Genomic DNA, 23098 nt, shown 5'->3' with positions numbered 1-23098 from the left:
AGTTCTGAACAAATTTTTAAAAGGAGAAGAGATTTGGTGCCTAGAAACTATATACTAGTAAGCTTGGCACTGATCCCAGCAAGACTCTGGAAGAAGAAGAGAATACAAGCTTATAGAAAAAAAAAACTGAATTGGTCACCAGGTGTCAACATAGATTCACTGAAAACAAATCATATTAAACTAACTTAATTGATTTTGGGGGCAGGGTTAATAAATTAGTGTTCCATTAAAATCCTTGCCCATTACCTCATTGCGGTAGGGGGGTGACTCTTAGTTCTTGAAGAACACAAACTTAGTAGATCCTACAAAACCGGAAAGGCTGTAAGGATGGGTCTGGTAGCAGACTGCATGCTTATTGTCCTAAAGACTAGCCCAGCTAAGTTTGGAGATGTTTATGACCAGGTTGACAACCAGGTGACGGATCTTTTTTTTTTTTCCTGGCAAAGTAACTCATGAAACTGTCTACTAAGATGAGCAGGGCTTGAGATCTGCATCTGTGAGGGGTATTACCAATATCGTTAAGGTAACAGATACCTTAAGTAAGTGCTAAATAAGTGGAGCATTATAGATATAATATAGCTTGATTTCAATAAATATTTCATAGGTCATCATAATGTTCTTTCAGGTAAGATAGTGAATATAGGTTGGGTGATTAAACTAGTAGGTGGACCCATAGCTGTTTGAATTCCAAAAAATATTTATTAATCATGTGGTGTTACCCATAATGTCTCTAGTATACATCCACAAGAATCTATCTTTGGGTAGCTGGGAGGTACAGAGGATAGAGTGCTGGGGCAAGAGTTAAGAAGGGTTTTCTTGAGTTAAAGTCTGGCCTTAGACACTTACTGTGTGACCTTTGGCAGGTTACTTAACCCTGTTGGCCTTAGTTTCTCAATCTGCAAAATAAGCTGGAGAAGGAAATGGCAAACCACTCCAGTATCTTTGCCAAGAAAATCCCAAACAGGGTCATACAATTGAACACAACAGGAGTCTATTTCTCAACTTGTCTTATTTCAAAATTTTTAATCAAAGACTTAGATGAAAAGAGGTGTTATATTTGGAGTCAGAAGACTTGCGATCAAATTCTATCTCTGCTAGCAGCATGATCTCAGACAATTCTCTGGCCCTCGGTTTCTCCAACTGTAAAATCAAGTAGTTGCACTGGACGACCTCTGAGGTCCCTTTTACCTCTAAGTTTATGGTCTTATGAAGACACACAAAGCATCGTTATTAAATTTACAAAGCAGTAAAGGACATGATGCGTGATAGAAACAAAATTAGCTCAACAAATGGCAAGCCTAGATCTAAACTACCAAGTTCAAAGTTAACAAAGATAATTGTAAAGTTCTGTGTTAAGGTTAAAATACATACACACACACACACACACACACACACACACATCAAATATATATACACAAATATACACACACATATATGTGTGTATATACATATATGTATATAAACATGCACACATATAAACACATATGTACACATGCATGCATTATATATATACATGCATATAGATACATACATATACATACATACACAACTATAGGCTAGAAAAGACTTTTTCTGGAAATTATATGGGGAAAAATATCTAGGATTTTTATGCTAATGCTAACTAAGAGTGCATTATTTATAGAATATATCATTCAGCCCAACAATTGGGGAATGGATGAACAAATAGGAACTTCACAGAATATTATTATGCTGTAAGAAATGACAAAAGAACAGAGTCAGAGAAACTAGAGAAAACCTGTATGAACTGATGTAGAACAAAATGAGCAGAATCAGAATAATTTACATAATGACAAAAACATTGCAAAGATAAGCAACTCTGAAAGACTCAAGAACACTGAGCAATGCAGTAACAAACTACACTGTTAAAAGACTGAGGATTAAGCATGTAAAGGAAAAAGGTGAAGAGAGGAAATAAAAGGGCAACAGGGAAAAATTTACCAATACACCACAGAGAACAGAGAGGAGTCCAGAGGATGACACTGACAAAAAGGGCAATGTTGGCACTACCACGTTAAATTTAATATATTAAAAGGAAAAGTCTGTGAGTAGTGGATACACAGTTCTATGTACAGTTCTCAGTTCTCATTTTCTAGTCTTTATAGTTCACTTTTAAAAATATATATATTTCAAGTTGTAGAAATAGTCTAGACTGTATTATTTAGAAATAAATATTATATCTACTATATATTACATATATATTATACACACATATAATTGTATAATATAGAAATAGCCAGGATGGTGAGAGATCTGGAAACCACAACACACAAGAAACATCTGAAATAACTAGGAAAAAAGGAATGAAACAAGCGTGTATTAATCTCCTATCATGTGCCAGGCACTATGCTAAGTGTTTCACAAATATTATCTCATTTGATCCTCACGACAATCTTGGGAGGCAGGTGCTATTATTACTCCCATTTTATAGTTGGGGAACCTGAGGGAGGCAGAGTTTAAGTGACTTGTCTAGGGTCACACAGGTAGTAAGCATCTAAGACCAGATTTGAACTCAGGTCCTCCTGACTCCAGGCCTAGTGCTTTATCCTCTGGGCCACCAACTACCTCAACTACATAAGTATATTTAACCAGGGGAGGAGGTCAAAGGGACATATGGTATCTGTCTTAAAATACCTGAAAAACTATTGTTATATAACTTATATTTTATTCTTATGTTAAAGTTTTGTTTTTATTCCATATATATTCTTCCAAGGAGGAAAGAGAGGACCGACAAATATACTTTGCAAAAGGGAAGATTTTATTTCAACTTTAGAAAAATTTTCTAACTGGAGCTGTCCAGCAATGGGATGGGCTGCTTTATTAGGTTATGTTGCTCATTAGAGGCCCTTATGCAAAGTAGTTCAGTCAGGAGTCCTGTCCAAGACATCCCTGGACTCTGTGGGAGGTTGCGCTAGACAACTTCTAAGATGCCTTCCAACTATAAATTCTATCATCTTGATAGTTAATGGCTCCCCACCCATGCATTCGCTAACCAGAAATTCCTAACCTGCCATACATTCTCACATGTTTAATAAGCATACACATTATTCTGTATGCATGTTCTAGGGCTTTGGTTCCTTCCACCCACCAAAGTGCTCTCAATTCAGTAACCTGGGCTAAAAACAGGAAATGAGGGAGTGGTTGGTTTTAGGAACCTTTGGCATTTTTTTTCATAAGGACGATTCAGATCTCATCCGTTCTAGGAAGACTTCCTGGATTTAACCTCCTCATAGTTTATTACTGACCTTATCTGCCACAGTAACTCTTACACAACCCACTGACTCCATTCATTATGAATGGAATATATTCTTGTTTTTAATATTTACATACCAAGTTATGCAAGGGTAGGATGCCAATTCTCATAATCCCAGACTTGGGATCCCTGCAATGTCAAAGGAATGACAACTGGCAAAAATTTTGGGCTGAACTCTCTGTTTCATGCCAGGAAAAAACATAGAAGAAAGGAAATAATCTCTGACTTATTCTTTTTGAAACAGTAAAAATTAGTGGCCAAAACAGATGAGGCAGGGATGGAACCTCATATAATAAATCAATTGTGCTACAAAAGAAAGACCCTTGTATTTAGAATTAGAGGACCTGGGTTCAACACTCTGTCTGGTGATCTATCGATCTATCTATCTATCTATCTATCTATCTATCTATCTATCTATCTATCTATCTATCTATCTATCATGTCTGTCTGTCTGTCTAAAGTACTGAATGACAAAAGATCTTGATAGCTTAGAACAAGGGGTTGGCAAACCATGGACTATGGGCCAAAATCAGCCCCTGGGTTTATATAATTTTGTAGAGCCTGAGAGCTAAGAATTGTTTTTACATTTTGAAATGATTTTAAAATTGTATTTAAAAATGTAACAAACATTCTTAGCTCTTAGGCCATGCAAAAAAACCCAAACAAACAAACAAACAGACAAACAAAAACACCAGGCAGCAAGCTAGATTTGGTCCTCAGATTATGATTTGCCTATTCCTGTGCTACAACATTGGGCCAAGTTTAATAAGATTAAATTTGACAGTGATAAATGTAAATTTTTAATATGGGTTCAAAAAATCAACTTCACCAGTAAAGTAGGAGAAGCATGGCTAGAAGGTAGTTCAAAAAATATCTAGGATTGCAAATTCAATTTGAGACAGCATGTGAATAAAGAAAGCTAAATCTGACTTTGTTGTGCAGTCATTTCAATGATGTCTGACCCTTCATGATCCCATTCGGATTTTCTTGGCAAAGCTACTGGAGTGGTTTGCCATTTCCTTCTCCAGTTCATTTTATAGATGAGGAACTGAGACAAACAGGGCTAAGTGATTTGCCCAGGTCACACAGCTAGTAAGTGTCTGAGGCCAAATTTGAACTCAAGAAGAGGAGTCTTCCAGACTCCTGGCCTGGTACTTTATCCACTGTGCTACCTAGCTGCCCCAAAGCTGATGTAGGCTGCACAAAGAGAGGCATAGCTTCTAGAAATAAGGAGACAACAGTCCCACTGTACTCTGCCTTAGACAATGGTGTGTTCAGTTCACAGCAGAACATTTTGGGACAGATGCTGATAAGCTAGCCAGCACTCAGAGACAACCATAATAGTGAAGGACTTCAACTTCAAACCACATGAGGAAAAGTTGAAGGACTGGGAATATTTGGCTTAGAGAAGATTTAGGGGAGACATAACAGTTATCCTATCATTGGGTATTTGAAGAGCTATAATCTAGAAGAGGGATCAGATTTTTTACCTAGGGTTGGATGAAGGAGAAATGGGTAGAAGTTGTGAAGAAGCAAATTAAACTTGATGTAAGGAATCACTTCCTGACTATTGGGTGCTATCTCACAATGGAAGACATTGCTTCAGAAATTAGTAGTTCTCCCCAGTAGAGATCTTGGGACAAAGGCTAGATGACCACCCATAAGATATGCTGTAGAACACATTCTTTTTCAGGCATGGCTGTACCAGATGGTCATTGCAGTCCCTTCCAATTAAAAATCTATGATTTTGGAACTCCTGCTCTTTTCCTTACTACTCATGACCTTGGACAAATCACATTCTGAGGCTTAATCACCTAATCTGTAAAATCAAGTGGCCAGACTACGTGATGTCTAACATCCTACTCAAGTACCATCTTCTGCATGAAGTCCACTATACTGTCTTCTTCTTTTTAAACACAGCACCTTAATGAACTTCTATGATAACATGTGCAAATCCTGTTAGTTCAAATGAACTCCCCCTTTTATTCATTCTTAAGATAACATTGCTGGCTCGGGCAACAAAGTCAATATATATAGCAACTATTCTTGATAATTACTCTGCCAGTCACATTACCATGATAGCTCATAGGATTTAAATGAATACAGGCTGTAGAGAAACATAAAAAATAAAAGAAGACATACTGTTTAGGATTTCTGTAGGTTTCCACTGCCCTAGGGTGTGTACATTAAAAAAACCCCAGAAAACACAAAGGTCTGAAAAACATACCACCCGTCACTTTCATCATTTGGGCCTTCAACCATATGGGAAAGGAGAAGAGGTGTTTGTTGTTACTGTAATTTTACAAAACAACTCTCTTCCCTACAACTACCACAAATCCCTCATTTTTTTTTCCATCTCTTTATTCCATTTCAGGTCTTGAAAATATTGCCTTCACCTCCACTGGGGATGTCCTTCCACCCTTTCTCCCAGGTAGCTCTGCTTTCCAATGCTAAATGCCCAGTGGATGGCTAAGGGATAGATTTGTTTTGGTTTGGTTTTTTGGATGGAACAAGTGATCTCATTGGTATTGGGAAGTCCTGGTGAGGAAACTCCCTGTTATAATGCAGATCAGATCGTTCTGCAACTTACAGTCTTAGACTGTTGCCTGGGGGCACTGAGTATGTAAGTGCGTTGCTCAGCTAGTTACTTAGCCAGGATATTTGCCTTGAACCTGAGTCTTCCTCTCTCCAATGCCAGATCTCTCCAACTATACCATGCTTGCTCTTAAATATTTGTTTTCTGGAAGAAGGGTTATTGCCTCAGGGCCAGGGTCTGATTCTAAGTCAGAGGGATAGTTTCCTCATTCTTCTTTCAGTAGCTATCCACTAGGATGAGTCATTCATCTCTATCCCAGTTCATATTAAAATGCCAATTCTGATTGGCTGTTTCTCAATTCTCAAAAATATTGTGCTCTGGAAGAAGAAAGATGTAACTCCTTTTAAGTGGTTCAATCAGCTTATTGGATGCCTAATGCCAAAGCAAAGCATATAATGTTCAATTTGGTGTAAAATACTATGCCTTCAAGGTGGCACTAGTAGATAGAGAGCTGGGCCTGGAGTCAGGAAGATTCATCTTCCTGATTTCAAATCTGGCCTCAGATACTTACTTTCTGTGGAACACTGGGCAAGTCACTTAACCTTGTTTGTCTCATTTCTTCACATGTAAAATGAACTGGAGAAGGAAATGGTAAACCACTCCAGTATCTTTGCCAAGAAAACCCCAAATGGGGTCATGAAGATTTGGACCTAACTGAAACAAAACAACAACACTAATAACAACCACATCTTTCTTCTCAGAAGCCTCCAGCTACATTACCATATCTGTAGGTCTAGGGTGATCCGTCTTCTGTTGCATTGGCTGATGTGGACCTTGACACCATTGACCTTGGGGCACTGAAAAAGAACATGGAGAAGTTACTGGTGCTTTGATTTCTGAGATGTACCTCCTGTGGATACCACATGGAAACCTGGAACCCATGGAACCATGGAAACCACACCAAAGTTCATTATATTGGAAAAGGCAATAAAAGTAATAATAATCCTAAGTCACCAACAATTCAGATGAAGTACAAATAGACGTACATTCATACATTAAAGCAGCTCCTCTGTTTTCCCCTTTTATTTGCTTCAAACTCTTTTGACTCACCTCAGACCCAGAACTGACCCAATCTCACCAAGGCCCTTTGGTTATGACACAGGACAGACCTCTCTGAACCAATGTTCTACCACCTTCTCCCCCTACATTCCTATCAGCCCTTATTCCTTATAGACAATAAGGTCATAGAATTTAGAGTTGGAAGGAACCTTCGAGATCTAGTCTAATACCTGCATTTAACAGATGAGAAAAATAAGGCATAGGGTATGTGTGTGTGAGTGAATGTATATGTGTGTGTGTGTGTGTATGTGTGTGTGTGTGTGTGTGTGTGTGTGTGTGTGTGTATGATGTTATCTGTGTGAGTCACTCAACCAGGAAAGGGCAGAGTTGGGATATGAATCTAGGTGCTTTTTCTGGTATATGCCATAATAATATAATTATTATCTTTATCTTACAGATGAAGAAAATTAAGGTCAGAGAGGTTGTATGTCCATGCTCACATAAGCTAAAGTGCTAGAATTTTAACTTAGGCTTCCTTACTCAAAATCTTATACTCTCTTCACTATTTGCCCTCCTCCAACCCACTCCTACCTCCAGGTAGGGCAGGACCAAGCCAGATTTGCCTTTGGGGAGAGGCCTGGGGTGTCGGGAAATAGTCTCCATTTATCTCATTCACTTGTTTGCTCTGCCTTCTTTCACTTTTACCCTAACCTCCATATGTCTACCCTTGCATCTCTTCAAGATGTTTGCTATAAAAAGGCCCAATTAAAAGAATAATATGAGTTGAGAGTGGGGTGCAGGGAGCAGGGAATAAAATAAAGCCATTATTCAGTCTAGTTTAATTGATGTAAGAGAATAAGCCTTACATACCTGCTTCTGTTTAAATTACTCTGTTCTCCGCCATCTCCATTAACAGCAATGGGGCCTTATTTTTTAAACAAATAGGTAGTAAAACTCTTCCTTTCTTTAAAAGCTTAATACTTGTTTTACCCTTCTTTTATGTGCTCATTTCATTTTATTTTGAAAGGGACTGTGTGTTATCTTTGTCCTCACCAAGGTCTAGCACAATGCCTTGGACATAGCAGAAAGTTTTTAAATTACTTCCTAGGAACTATATCTCCCAAAAGCACCTTACGTCAATAATTTTATTAGAGTCACTGAACAGAGAAAGATTGATACACAAGATGAGCCCCAATTCTAAGGTAAAGACCAGGAAAGGGAGATGGTATGAAGATGAATCTGAGCCACCTTCAGTGATTGATGCTAACAAGAACCCAAAAGCTCAGAATAAGATTAGAATGTAACCTCCTTGAGGGCAGAGACTATTTTTCATTTTGTATTTGTATCTCTAGTGCCTGGCACATGAATTAGATTATTTTTAAAAAAGATTAATTATTTAAGGAAGAATAAAATAGTAGATAAAACACTACTGGACCTAAAGTCAAGAACACCTAGGTTCAAATCTTACTTTCCACAATTATCTATGACCCTGAGCAAGAAAATTTCTCTAAGCCTCAGTGTCCTCATCTGTAAAATGGGGTTAATAATATCTTTAGTACCTTCCTCACAAAGCTGTTGTGAGATTTGCATGTGTAAAGCCCTTTGCAAACATTATAGCACTATCTAGTTGTCAGTTGGGCAGCTGGGTGGCACAGTGGATAGAATGCTGGGCCTAGAGACAGGAAGACCCGAATTCAGACCTGGTCTCAGACACTTACTAGCTGTGTGACCCTGGGCAAGTCACTCAACCCTGTTTGCCTCAGTTTCCTCATCTGTAAAATCAGCTGGAAAAGGAAATGGCAAACCACTTCAGTATAATTGTCAAGAAAACCCCAAATGAGGTCATGAAGAATCATGGCTGAACCAATGAACAACAACAAAAATGTCAGTTATTACTCTGATATTCTAACCTCTAATTTTCTAAAAGTCCTTCATTTGGAGTCATTTTCTTAATGCTCTTATCAAAATGTTCTCAGAAAATAGGCAGCATAAAATGTAATTGTTAAAAAAAGTTGTCTCTAAACCCAGGAATTGTAAAATGATAGGAAAGCATATTCAAATGAAGATAGGTCTTGAGGCAACACAGAGAAGGGAGGGTCAGGGAGCAAATATATGTCCCTATATCTCTGGTGCTTTCTACAGACTCAGAGAAGAGGGAGGGCACTTTAAGAGAGGGGAAAAGCTCAGAAAGGAGTGTGTAGGGGTAAATGAATGGACCAGATGGGAATGAAGCATTCATGCTGAGGAGCAGTTGGACCCAAGGTTAGAAAGGTAAATTGGGGCCAGATCATGGAATGAATGTTCCCATTTCTATCCTTTTATACTTGTTTTGCCCTTACCTGCAATGAAGTCACCTACAAGTCACACAAGGACTGGAATTGTGTTATCTTGTGATCAGTTTCCTAATCCACCATTCAAAACTCAGCTCAAGTTCTATTTCCCTCTGGAAATCCCTTCCTGACAATGCCAATACATAGAGCTCTATCCATCCTCTCAGTATCTAAGCATTTATCATCTGAACTGCACATTTAACAATTTTGGCCAATTAAAAAAATACACTGCATGCGAGGCATTAAGGGATTAAAAGGTTAAAACTGACAGCTCCTGCCTTCAAGAAACTTAGATTCAAGAGAGGGAGATCTGATAGGTCCACAGAGAAAGTATAATTAAGGTAGGCTGGAGGCAGTATAGCAGGAAGAATTGTGAATTTAGGCTGAACTAGGCTCAAATCCTTGCTCCACCACTTAGTTACAAGTGTGAACTTGAGCAAGTCACTTAGAGGTATCTGGGCTTCAGTTTTCTCATCTGTATAATGAGGGGGTCAGACCAGATGGCTTCTGAGGTCTCTTCCAGCTCTAGATCTGTGATCCTACAGGATCTTGTGACCTCTGGAGTCCCTTTTAGTTGTCAATCTGTGATGTGATGGGGCAAAGGAGAGATCAGACAAAATGCTCTAAGAAAGGAAGAGGAAAAAGAGAACACTTTTAGCTGGAAGGGAAATCATATATTGCATTGTACACTTATTTTATTTATATCTTTCCAGCCAGTCTGATTTTATATTATAGAGAAGAGGTTCCCAAACTTATCTGGCCTAACACCCCTTTTTAAAAAAAATTACTCAGCCCTCACCCTTGAAATCTACTTTCTTTAACCCTTTAGTGTTTTTCTTTAATTGCATCGTTTCAAACTACTACCATGCCCTGGATTGTTCCAGTCCCCTTCCCCCACCCCCACTCCGGGGGAAGGTATCGTTCACTTTGGAAGCCTATACACTAAGTATCTCTTTATAATCTAGAGTTACCAAGTAGATTACGAGTCTAGAATACTGTCCAGTATATCTCTCCCACAGTGCAGTGCACATAGTAAAAATTAGCAAATCGAACAGTTTCAGTGAAGATAGATGGGATGTTCTCCACCTCTTTCCTCTGTTTTCCATAGGTGTTTTCTCTCCATGGGATCCAGTATCAAGGCAAAATGAGGTATGTTTGCTGCAGGTGGACACTGAGGAACTCTGACCCTGGCACTGAGAGGAGCTGGGAAGGAGACAGTAGCTTGGACTTGGACAGTGACACTTGGATGAGTGGCTGAGGCCAAATGTGCATCTGGGACCAAATGGAATCTGGGAAGCTTTGGTTGTCAGTGGGAGGGGAGGGAGGCAGGGTGGGGAAGGCAGAGTGAGGGGAGGAAGTCACCAACCTTTTGCCCAAAGCACAGCTTGGTGAAAGTGAACGTTTTCAGATGGATGCTCTTTTCTCTGATCTTTGGCTGGAGTTTTTCTCGAAGTTTCTTCTCCATGATCATGCCAAGGTAGGGCCAGATCTGTGATATGATCTATGTAGGAGAGAAATCCATACACATATATACACACATACACAGAATGAGATCTCCATTGTATCTCACTGATGGTCAAGGGGTATTTAGGTCCTAATTCTTCAATAATCTTATCAAGATTGGTCACTCTGTAGTCTCTTGAATTGACTGAAACAATCTAATTACTTTTAAACCTCCGGAGCAGCTCACACAGTCTGCCATGTCTGGTCAGGGAGCATGGCCATCTCTGAAGGACTTTCAATGCTGAATAGCAGGAAAGGGGCTGCCCTGTTCATGTTCGAACTCAAGACCAAGTGGAAACAACAATGGTCTGGGAATCAAGAGACCTGGGTTCTAGCCCTGGCTTATTGGTTGCATGCCTTCAGTGAGCTATTTGACCTCTCCTGACTTATTTCTTCATATGTTAGTCAAGGGGATTGAATTCAATGATGGTGAAGGTCTCTTTTGCTCTAGGACTAATATATTTAAAGTAATAAATACCATTTAGATAATCATCATTGGCAACAATAATAGCTAACTTTTATTTAATGTCCACCAAGTATCAGACATTGTGCTAAGTGCTTTGCAAATATTATCTCACTTGATCCTTATAAGAACCTTGAGAGGTAGGTATTGCTATTGTTCCTATGTTTCTGTTGAAGAAACTGAAGCAGACAGAGGTTAAGTGACTTGTCTAAGGTCACACAGCTAGTAAATGTCTGAGGTCTTTCTAGGGCCTCCAGGCTTTAGCAGGATCAACTATCTTGCATTTCTTTTTGGAAACCACTTCACTGTCCATATCAGTCTTTTCACTTAACTCTCTCTCTAAAACCTGTCTTTGGACAATAGGAAAATGAGAAGATTTAATTTTTAAGGATTATAGATTTAACTTGGAAGGGAATTTGGAGATTCCATTCCCCACCCTACCTCCATTTTAAATACAAATAAAGTGATTTGTTCTAGGTCACATGGCTAGCAAATGGTAAAATCAAGATTAGAATCCATGTTTTCTGACTCCCAAATTCAGAGCTTTTTCCACTGTGGAAAAGATTATCCAACTTATGGAAAGTCTTAGACAACAATTTCTTGTCCCTCCTGAAATGTATCCCTAGAAACCTTTTATTAACACACTTTTCTCTCATTAAACAACAGTCCTATCAATACAATAAGCGACAATCTTTATATTCCTCATACTTTTTAAAAAAAGTTTTTTCATTTGGTTCCATTTGACCAGTGCCCTTAATTACCAATCTCATCTCCTTTCTGACTCTACTTCCTAGACAGGACTACTCTCTCAACCCCCAACACTAACTGTACCAGTGAAAGTAAGGGAAAATCCTCTAATCTCTGGTCATAGATACAGGAATCTCTAGGGCAGGGGTTCTAAACCTTTTTTATGGCAATAAAAAATTGCCCTTTGGCAATCTGGTGAAACCTATGGATCTATTTTTATAATAAGGTTTTTAGGGGCAGGTAGGTGGCACAGCAGATACAGCACGGGCCCTGAAGTCACAAGGATGTGAGTTCAAATCTGGCCTCAGACCAAACACTTTACACTTACTAGCTGTGTGACCTTGGGCAAGTCATTTAACCCCAACTGCCTAAAAATAAAAAAAAAAATGAAAAGAGAAAATGAAAAAAATAATTTAAAAAAAGAATAAGGTTTTTAAATGAATAAAATACATAGAATGACAAAGAAAATCAATTATGTTGAAATAAAGTTATCAAAATATAAAATAAAAAAAACAAGTTAATGGACCTCAGGTTAAGAATCCCTGCTCTAGGGTTAATATATCAGAAAACAAGTCAAAATACTCAATACATAGAACTCATTTTTTCTCCTGTGTTACCAAGAGATTAGGTGAGCTTGAGATAAATGCACTAGTTAGAATGCCCCGTATCTGTCCAGAGGGCCCCTCTTTATTTATTTATTTGTTTGTTTGTTTTTTCGAAAGGGCAATTGAGGTTAAGTGACTTGCCTAGAGTCACAAAGCTAGTGAATGTTATGTGTCTGAGGCCAGATACGACTGAGTTCCTCCTGACTCTAGGGCCTATGCTCTATCCACTGCGTCACCTAGCTGCCCCCGCCTTTTTATTTTTAACTTTCATCCCACACTCTGAAACATAAATGCTTTCAGTCTCTTTACCACATGTAGGCATTAAGCCAGGAGAGCTAGACAGAGATTCTATCATTAACTACCTGTGTGACCCTAGGCAAGTCTCAATCATTCTGGAGTTTCATTTTCTCACCAATAAAACAGAGATAATTAACACTTTTCCTCCAACAACACAGAGAGGTGATGAGATTCAAATGAGATAATGGATATGAAACACTCAGAAAAGTATGAAGCTAAACAATGCAATATAAAATAATGTATCTGGCTTACTTATCTGGTGTGTGTGTGTGTGTGTGTGTGTGTGTGTGTGTTCAGTGGAAATAGAGAACTGGATAGAAGGTTGTCTCTGAAAAGCAGGGGTGGGGAGGGGGGAAGTCCCTATCTTATGTGGCCTTCCTGGGTAGCCTAATGACGAGACTTCTCTTGTGGAACTGGGCTAATAAGTAACATAAGATAGATGGAGGAAAAAAAAAGAAAAAGAGGAAAGGGAGTAAGAGAGAGAAGTCATGTCAATGACCAGCTGACTAGCAGAAGTAGCTACATGAAAACAGACAATATGGAATAGGTGAAAGAGAAGCGACTTTGAATTCAGAAAACTTGGATTTGAGTCTGTGTGATCCCAGGCAAGGTACTCAAATGGCCAAGGCTTCCGTTTCCTCATTTATAAAATGCCATTTGGATCAGAGGATCTCTAAACTCATTCCAATTCTCAAAATCTGGGGGCTCTGAGTGGAGCACTGGTACCCACTAGGTGCTGAACACATGCATGATTATTCTTGCAAAGTAAAAAAACCCCAAACCTGACAAAGGCACTCAGCACACTGAACCCCCTCTGATGGTCTTAAAGGAGGACTTGGGCAAGAATTAGACCAGGGGTGGAGGAACCTGTGGCCTCGAGGTCATATGTAGCCTTCTAGGTCCTTGGGTGCAGCCTTTTGAATGAGTCCAAGTTTTACAGAACACATCCTTTTACTAAGGGGATTTCTTCTGTGAAGTCAAAGGGCTGCACTTGAGGACCTAGAGGGCCACACATGGCCTTGAGGCTGCAGGTTCCCCACCCCTGAGTTAGATAATATGGGCAGGCATGGAAAAGCTGTAGCCTGTATCTTTTGGAACAAATATCCACCAACAAGCATTTATTAAGTGCCTACCATGTGCCAGATGCTAGGTGTTAGAAATACTAAGACATGACAGAAACAGTCTTTATCCTCAAGAAGCTTACATTCCACCCAGGAAAACAGCATATGTATACATCTGTGCCTATATGAGATACATACAAAGATTCCACTGGCACAGACCCCCATGAAACATTGAGATACCTCAATAATTACCTGATGAAAAAAGCCGAAGAGATCTAACATTCCTGCAGTTTTTCAACTCATCCACAACCCACAGAAACACTAGGACTTGAAAACTAAGCCAGCACTCCTGACTCATCTCTTCTGAAAGGCATTCAGGAGAATTTTGAATTGCTATGGTTTCTGCCGCCAGGTGGAAACTAGATTTTTTTCCCCTCCCTCAAGGACCTCAAACACTTGTCTTTTGTGTTTGTTACTTAAAGGCTACAGAAACCAGCAGACAGAAACCTGTGAATGAACTTGAAGACTCTGGGAGAAGAAAACAAACATTCTCATGAAACTAGGGAGAGGTGGCAGCTGGGTACCTAGTTCACAGGCTCTTAGATTTAAAGCTGGAAGGGACTTCAGAGGGGATCAAGGACAGCCCCCTCATTTTACAGATGAGGAAACTGAGGCTCAGAGAGGTTAAGTGACTTGAACCCAAGTCTCCTGACTACAAATATCATACACTGCCTCTCTGACAATCAGAAACCATTCTCTTTTAAGGAAAAGTTGCTATTTTTTCCATCTTAAAGACACCGAAAAGGTCAGAAAACCAACTGCAGATAACATAAAAGTTACAAAAATATGTGCTTTGGGTACTTAAGACATCTACTTTCTACCAACTGGCCTCTCCCATATAATTCATTTCCCAATTGGTTCTACAGGTGGACCCCTTTTCCTGCCCCCTAGTTACATTCTTCATGGCTCAGTGTGCCCTACATGAAGGATGAGGGTAGCTAAGAAATAATTATAGACCTTGCAAGGGTTCTGAGGTGGAGGTCAGAAAGCAGCTGGAGCAGCCTTAGCCGGTTCTCCAGCTCCAGCTTCCCCATCTTGAATGCAAATTGGCTCTTACCTTGTTGACCCATTCAACTCGCTCCACATCTGGGAAGTGGATCTAGGGGGGAAAAACAACAACAAAATGATTTCAAAAAGAGATAGAACATGTAAATTAACATAAGCAGATAAAAAAGTATACTTCTATAATAAATGGTATTTCAATATTTCAGCGGTATTCAATAGGTACTTTTCCAAGTTTTAGTAGCCTCAAAGACCTGTCTTTCCCTTAGTCTTCTCACTGTGCAATTTTATAATGACCAATCTTGGTCCCCACCTCCCATCCCTTCAAAGACATAAGAGAATGCACCTCCTTCCTTTCTCTGCAGGAGTGGAAGGCTATGGGCACGGAAAACGGCATATAATGCCAGATTTGGTTGACATGTCAGTTATTTTTCCTGAGCTACCTTTTTTACTCTTTTATAAAAAAATATTAATTATCAAGTCGATGTCTTGGTGGTGAAGGGAAAAGGGACAAATTAGGAAATGAAGTTGATATTGAAACGAGATATCTATTTACTTTTTGAAATGAGCCTTCCGTGGTAAAGAAGACTAAGAGGTAAGGTCAGAAGGCTACTCTTTTGCTCGTGTAAACTAAGCTGTTTTGTTTTTTTGCTTTGGAAACTGCATTCTAAGTCACTGGCAGATCTACCCATTCCTGTGTTGGGTCATAGGGTAATGATATCACAGATTTAAAACTGGAAAGGGCTTAAGGGGGCCCACATTTGAGGAAATAGCCACACAAAGGGTAATTGATTTGCCCACTCACCCAGCTAGTGAGCACCCAAGGGTGGGAACTAAACCGAGTTCTTTCTGACTTCAAGTGCAGGACCCTGTTCATCTCACCCCACTGCCTTACAACTGCTATTTGCAGGCCTCATTCTGAGATGATGACAAAATTAGTATGGTTTTCTCTTTAGATGGCTGACTTTTTCATATCAAACTTGAAAATGTAGTCTATTTTGATCTGGAAAACTATAATTTAAAATATCTCCTTTCTCTATTATAGAGTAGAAGGTATTGAGAGCTAGTCTTAGATTTCAAGGCTCACATTTGATACAAATAATCTGGTGACCCTGGACAAGTCATTTCCTTAACTTCTCTGTGCCACAGGCAGCCTTCTAAAACTGTAAATGGCAGTTAGAAGGAGTTTCTAACACCAGTGAAATAACAGGTCTAGTTTAAAAAACAAAACAAAACAACCCACCGCAAATTATACTTCTAAAGAATTTCAAGATTTACAAAGCACTTTCCTCATAACAAAACAAAACAACCCACCGCAAATTATACTTCTAAAGAATTTCAAGATTTACAAAGCACTTTCCTCATAACCTTGTGAGATAGGTTATCAGCTAGGGAACTCAGTAGATGGAGTGAGTGCTGGGCCTACAGCCAGGAAGACCTGAGTTCAAATCCAGCCTCAGACATTTACTATCTGTATGTTCCTGGGCAAGTCGCTTAATCTCTGTGTCAGTTTAACTCATCTGTATAATGGGAGTAGTAACAACACATACCTTCCAGAGTTCTTGTGAGGATCAAATGAGATAAAATCTGTACAAATTAGTACTGTGCCTGGCGCATAGTAGGTGCTATGTAAATGCTTATTCCTTTGCCCTTTCCCTTTGTTTGCCTCTTCTCCCTCTCTCCGCTTAGAGTATCATTATCCTTATTGTACAAATAAGCAAACTGGCTCAGACTGGTGAATTTCCCGTCCTGATAAACCTACTAGGTGGCAGAGTCAGAATTCAAACTCCAGTCTTTGGATTCCTAGGCCAGCTCTGTTCTCACTACCCCCACTCTGCCTTTGCAGTGAAATTCAGTGAATCAGTGAAATCCCCATGCTTCCAAGCCAGAGGGACCTAAGACTTAGGAGAAATGGTAGCCTGTGAGGGGGGCATCCCTGGCTAGCAGGCTTGGGGCTAGACTACACTGTGTCTCACCAGACAAAAGATCTCTGCAGCTGCCTAGGTTATGTGTATCATTCTCCTGCTGAACTAAAGCCTGAAAATGAGATTAGACCACAGGATTATCTACCTTGCAAAGTAGAGAGACCTGACAGAATCCAAGCATGTCAGTTATTCATTTGCATTGCTTAGATGACTTAAGGCTTTCTATAACTGTACAGGGTGGCGGAGTGCACAGAGCACTGGGCTTAAAGTCAGGAAGACTCATCTTTGTGCGTTCAAATTGGCCTCAGACACTTACTAGTTGTGTGACCCTGGGCAAGTCACTTAACCCTGTTTACCTCAGTTTCCTCATCTGTAAAATGAGCTGGAGAAGGAAATGGCAAACTGCTCCAGTATCTCGAAGTCACAAAGAGTTGGACATGACTGTAATGACTTAACAACAACAATGGGTTCTCTGACATTTTTGTTCCTGAAGTGCCACAGGACAAAGAGGAAATAGCACTGAAGATGGGGCATCAGGGAGCAGTGGAAAGACCTCAGTTTGTATCTCAATTCTGTCGCTTACTATATGTGACCTTGAGAAAAATCACAAACTTCTCTGGGCCTCCATTTCTTCATCCATAATATGAGGTGATTAGATTCAATGGCCCGTAAGGTGTCTTCTACCACTACATAGATCAGACTATGAATGGTCAAGATAGAGAGAACATCTGGACCAGAGCAAGTATAAACAGAAGAAACCCATGCTGGAGAATGCACAGTTTTGAAAGCATTGAGGAATCAATTTTCCAAATACCTGAAAAGGAGGAAGGTATATTTTTTCTTTGCTACAAGGGAGAATTCAATTCCAGTGGTGAGATATGTCTAGAAATGGTTATGATGTTCAAGTAAATAGCATCCATAAAACATTTCTTTTCCCTGAAAGGAGTGGAAAGATACCAAAATGGCTAAAAAAAATCAGACAGTATTGCTACAAAAAAAATCAATTGATAAGATAACAATTACAGCCCCATAATGTCTTTCTCATCTCCACTCAGTCATAATGAGAATGATCTACATGCATATCAATGAGATCTTGGAAGACAATGTGAGAAAGGTAGGCTTTCACAAACAATCTTGTACATACAGTAAAGCCTATCTTTACAGTCACCTAACTGACCAAAAGGCATGGAGAATTGAAGAAACGATGTTTATTGACTAGAAAAAACAGAAAAAACCATCCATTTGCTTGGTAAAGCCAAATGCTACTCTAAAGTTTCTCTTCCAACAAGATGTCTCCCATGCATAGGTTATCATACAATATTCCTTGATAAATGATGGAGATAATTTAATGAAAATCCTCAGATAATTAATGTCAAGTGAAGTATAAAACCTTTGTCAACATGCTTGAAAAGGGGTTTGCCACTGTCATGAAGGAGGTCCAGCACACATTCCAAATTGACCGAATTCATCATTTATTCATCAGCCTGTTTATACCTATCATACTTTAGATTTATCTGCAATTTGGATTACTTGAAAATTCTGATGTTGCAATGATACAGGCATATAGAATAACTAGAACAATACCGTTGTTAAAAATACTGAGTTTCGTTTCATGGAGAAGCCTAGGATCAATGATAGCATGATACAGTTACCTAAAATCAACCTAGCTGACACTCTTCCTCCTGTTCAGCTATGGGCCATCTCAATTTCTATCTGCAGTTCTTGAATTAGTGCTACAGCTGTCCATCCAACTGCTTATTGTAGTCTAAAGCAAGGGTGGTTAACCTTTTTTATTTCATAAACTCCATTGGCAGCCTGGTGAAGCCTATGGGCCACTCTTAAGCATTATGGCTTTTAAATATGTAAATTTTAAAAAAAACAGAATCAAAAAGTGACTTACAGTTATCAATTTTTCTTCCAGTTCATGGAATCCAAAGTAGAAACCCCTAGTCTAGACAACAGGTAGTTTTCATCCTCATAGCTTTTACTAGGTGGAAAGTTAGGCTGAAATCTTTGGATTTATTTAGGAGACTGCAATGTTTCAGGGCTTAATACAATCAACACGATATCTGCAGATGAATATCTTGTTGTTTGTCCTTTGTTCTAGAGAGGACCAATGACACCAAGAGGGTGATGTCTTAACTTGCAAGTGAATTGGATTTAAGTGAGGCAGGGCTGTGCAAAGTCATCAGCCTCACTCTGTCTCCTCCAATGGCAAGGCACAGGTCAAGATGAAGACCCAACAATGCAGTCTGGTAGTGTTGCACCTGGAGTTGGAAGGACCTGGGTTCAAATTCCCATTCTAATATTTACTAGCTATGTGATGCTGAGCAAGTCACTTAGCTTCTCTGGACCTCAGTTTCCTCATCTGTTAAATGAGGGAGTCACATTCAAACTCCTCATCCAAGGTCCTTTCTAGCTCTTAAGTCTATGGTTTTTCAATATATAGAGAATCCCATTTGGACTCTGCAATGGACAATCTCTATGACAGTGACAAACGTCTTCAGTACGTTTGTTTATTGTTTCATGAAGTTTATCTCATGCATACTTTGTATGTTTCTTGTATTATTTAACTATATAAATACTTGTACAAATGTAAATTACTTGAGTGTGGGGACCAATTTTTCCCTTTTCTCTTTCCTTCCTTCTTTCCTTTCCTTCCTTCTTTCCCTCCCTCCCTTCTTCTCTTCCTTTTTTTTTTTTTTGGTACTCCCAGTGCTTAGCACAACTCCTGGAACAGAGTAAGTGCTTAAATGCTTGTTGATTGGTAGATAGCGAGAATATTATCCAACACCATTAGGTCTATCATTTCACCTATGAAGGAGGTCTTATATGCTCTTAACTTACGCATGAGAAACACCTTATAAAAGATATAGTTATTAAGGGGACATTTTGCTTTACCACATTAAATGTTTTTTAGATTCAACAAACAATATACAGTGGGATTTTGTATTTTCTATAGCTTTTAGTTACTTGTATCATTGTAGAGATATATATATATTTTTTGTAAAAGCTTGCCTTTCCCTTTTTCATGTTTTCCCCAAAGATGCCCTTGATATACACATAGCTCAGTCTCATTAAGATTTTGTCTAGGTGAGAAAGTAGATATATACAGTTATTTCTGTAATCTCAATTGCCTTTTAAAACACTTTATTCTACTTGTTTGGCATCTTCCCCCTTTTTTGGATATCTTGAGAATCCAACCCTCAATGCTTTCAATATCATTTTACTTTCAGCTAGGTGGTACAGTGGATAGAGCACTAGGCCTGTCAGGCCTGAGTTCAAATCCTGCCTTAGATACTTACAGCTGTGTGACTCTAGGCAAGTCACTTTGACCTCTGTTTGCCTCAGTTTCCTCATCTGTAAAATGGGAATAATAATAATAATAATAGCACCTACCTCCCAGGGTTGTTGTAAGGATCAAATGAGAAATTGTCAAGTGCTTAGCATAGTGCCTGGCATATAGTAAGTGCTATATGTTAGCTGCATACACTTTGCTGGTCTAGCTAGTCTTCCTGTTTTCATTTCTTACGTACCATTTCCACTTCATCACAAAGCAAATAGGGAACTGGGAGGTTACAGAATGCATGGGATTACAAAAAGAGTTAAAGCCAGATTCACCTCTGGTGTGGTCTACTGTGGCATATCATTTTGGGAAAGTCTGCTTGTCTTTCTTCTAGGGATACCCTTATTCATGAGCAAATTAACCTCATAAAGATTTACCAAATGAGAAAGTAGGTGCATGGCTGAGTAGTTCTTGACATCTTCTGGATCACCTTTTGGTGAAGATAATGTTTTATATGTCTTCCCCTCTTTCAGCTCCCTTGAGAACCAGGCCCTCAATGTCCTCAAAATTGGGTCACCTTCAGCCCAAACTTTCTCTGCTTCTACTTAATCTAGTTCATCTGCTTTTCCCTGTCTATTTCCTTTAATTTCCACTTCCTCATTCAGCACATGAGGCCTGTGATGGTAGAGTCCAAGTATAGTGGTCCCACAACAGCTGATTTTAAGTTATTGACATAATATGTGCTAATATTACTCCCTATTAGCATACTGGAAATTACTGCGTTTGGGATCCAGAGACAGGGCTGGCTGAGGGCCCAAGGTTAGAAAAGAGCCACACCCCTTGAAAACCAGTACTATAATTAAAAAGGACTCATTCTCTTAGGAACAAGCTGATACTTGCCAACATAATCAATGCTCCTGGGGAGGATGAGTTTCTTTGACAGCTACAGCAGCCTAGAAAGAAGGCCACATTGAAACAATTCCAAAGCAGCTAAACTCAGATGACTTAGATGGGCATTAAAAAAAGACTGCTTCTTCTTCAAAGAGTAAGGGTATAAAAGCCACCAAAATATCGAGTCCAGAAGAAGGAAAAAAAGTTGTAGGCTTTTCTAATTCCTCTCCTTCTCTGACCTTTCCCAGCTAGATTCTTTGGTTGAAAGAATAAAATAAATGAATTCCTTCAATTTTTCTTCAGGAGTATTTAAACATATGCTTGAAGTTTTATTCCCAATTCACTGAAATCATAATTAATATGATGAGATGCCCCTAGCTTATTACAAGGGCAGGTAGGTGGCACAACAGAGCGTCAAGCCTGGAGTCAGGAAGACTCATCTTCCTGAATTCAAATTTGGCCTCAGATGCTTACTAGCTCTGTGACCCTAGGTAAGTCATTCAACCCTGTTTGCCTCAGTTTCCTCATCTGTAAAATGAGCTAGAGAAGGAAATGGCAAACCACTCTAGTATCTTTGCCAAGAAAATCCCAAATGGGGTCATGAAGAGTCAGACACAACTGCACAATAAAGCTTAGTACAAATACTAAAATTAGAATTGAAAAGGAGTACATTTTTTTTCTTTTTTTTCCTTTTTTTTAGGAGTACACATTTTCAATTTTAACTCCAGTACCTATATTTTTGAACTTCTATAATCACTTATTTTTTAGAAAACATTTTATTTTTGCCTTTTGTTTTTACATAAGTAATTTCTTGAAATTTACCCCTTCCCCCAAAAAAGAACCTTCCCTAGTAACAAAGGGAAATAGGTAAGCAAAAATACCTGATAGATTTGTCACACTTGACAATATTAACAACATTCTGTTATTACTCTTTCTTTGTATCTTTAGTACTTAGCACAATGCCTGGAACACAGTAATTGGTTAATAAATGCTTATTGTTTGGTTGATGCGTTCTATTCTAGTGGTCACTCTTTTTGGAGTTTGTTTCATTGTTTTTCTTTGGGCAAAATAGTTTTTCAATGTCTCAGTCTCTTCCCCCCAAGAACTCATTGGGAATATAAGAAATGTACACAAATAAAAAGGATACAAGGTAGACTATAAAGACAAGGGAGATATCTGGACAAAGTGGTAGATTGCAAAATTCAAAGAGAGAGATATCATTTTCAGGTGTGTATGTCGGAAGGGAGAGAGGAGAGAGTTGAGGCACAGAAGACAAGGGAGGCCCCATGAAGGATTTGGAACTTGAGCTAGGCCTTGAAAGAAGATGAGGATTTCAGCAGGTAGAGATATGGAGAGAGTGGCTCATCTACATGAATACATAAAGGCAAGAGAATGCGGGATGAAATTGTGGAGTTGTGACAAGTCCAATTTGACTGGCACATAGAGTTATGAAAGAGAAGTAGAATGAAAGAAGGTCAGGAAAATTGGGTCACAGAATTGGAAAATTGGAAGGGACGTATGGTGGTACAATGGATAAATAGATCAGTGGACCTAGAGTCAGGAATCCTGATTTCAAATCCAATCTCAGATAGTTACTAAGAGTGTGACCTTGGGCAAGTCACTTAACCTCTGTTTACCCCAGTTTCCTCAGCTGTACAATGGGATAATAATAGCCCCCACCTCCCAGGGTTGTTATGAAGATCAAATAAGGTAAAATTTGGAAAGCACTTAGCACAGTATCTGGCACTTAATAAGTGCTACATAAATGTTGTTGTTGTTATTATTATCTAGTTGACCCCACAAGGTAAAGTGGAGCTTGACTGCGGATGGTTTTAAATGCCAGGTTAAGAAGTTTGCATTTTATCTTACAGACAATAAGGAGCCATTGAAAGTTTTTGAGCAGGAGAGTGATGCAGTCAGATATGTGCCTTAGAAAGATGATTTTGCCAGCTGTCTAAAGGACGGATTGGAGAAAGGAGAAATTAGAGGCAAGTTATTAAGAATCATCTGAGGAAGAGGTAATGAGCTCCTAAATTAAGGGGGTGGCACAATAAGAAATGCT

At 39.1% G+C, this 23098-nt stretch overlaps 1 protein-coding gene across 1 annotated transcript in view; it reads right to left on the bottom strand.

Annotated features, from left to right (window-relative positions):
* ESYT3 (extended synaptotagmin 3) overlaps positions 1-23098 on the bottom strand; it is a 94453-nt gene that overhangs the window by 54267 nt on the left and 17088 nt on the right. The window contains 3 exon segments of the mRNA XM_020986120.2: positions 6588-6664; positions 10563-10697; positions 14990-15031. Of these exon segments, the coding sequence (XP_020841779.1) occupies positions 6588-6664; positions 10563-10697; positions 14990-15031 (254 nt within the window).

The sequence above is a fragment of the Phascolarctos cinereus genome, unplaced genomic scaffold (assembly GCF_003287225.1).
Source record: "Phascolarctos cinereus isolate Bilbo 61053 unplaced genomic scaffold, phaCin_HiC Scaffold_726;HRSCAF=1367, whole genome shotgun sequence".
Lineage (NCBI taxonomy): Eukaryota > Metazoa > Chordata > Mammalia > Diprotodontia > Phascolarctidae > Phascolarctos > Phascolarctos cinereus.
This window is presented reverse-complemented; position numbering and strand designations above follow the sequence as displayed.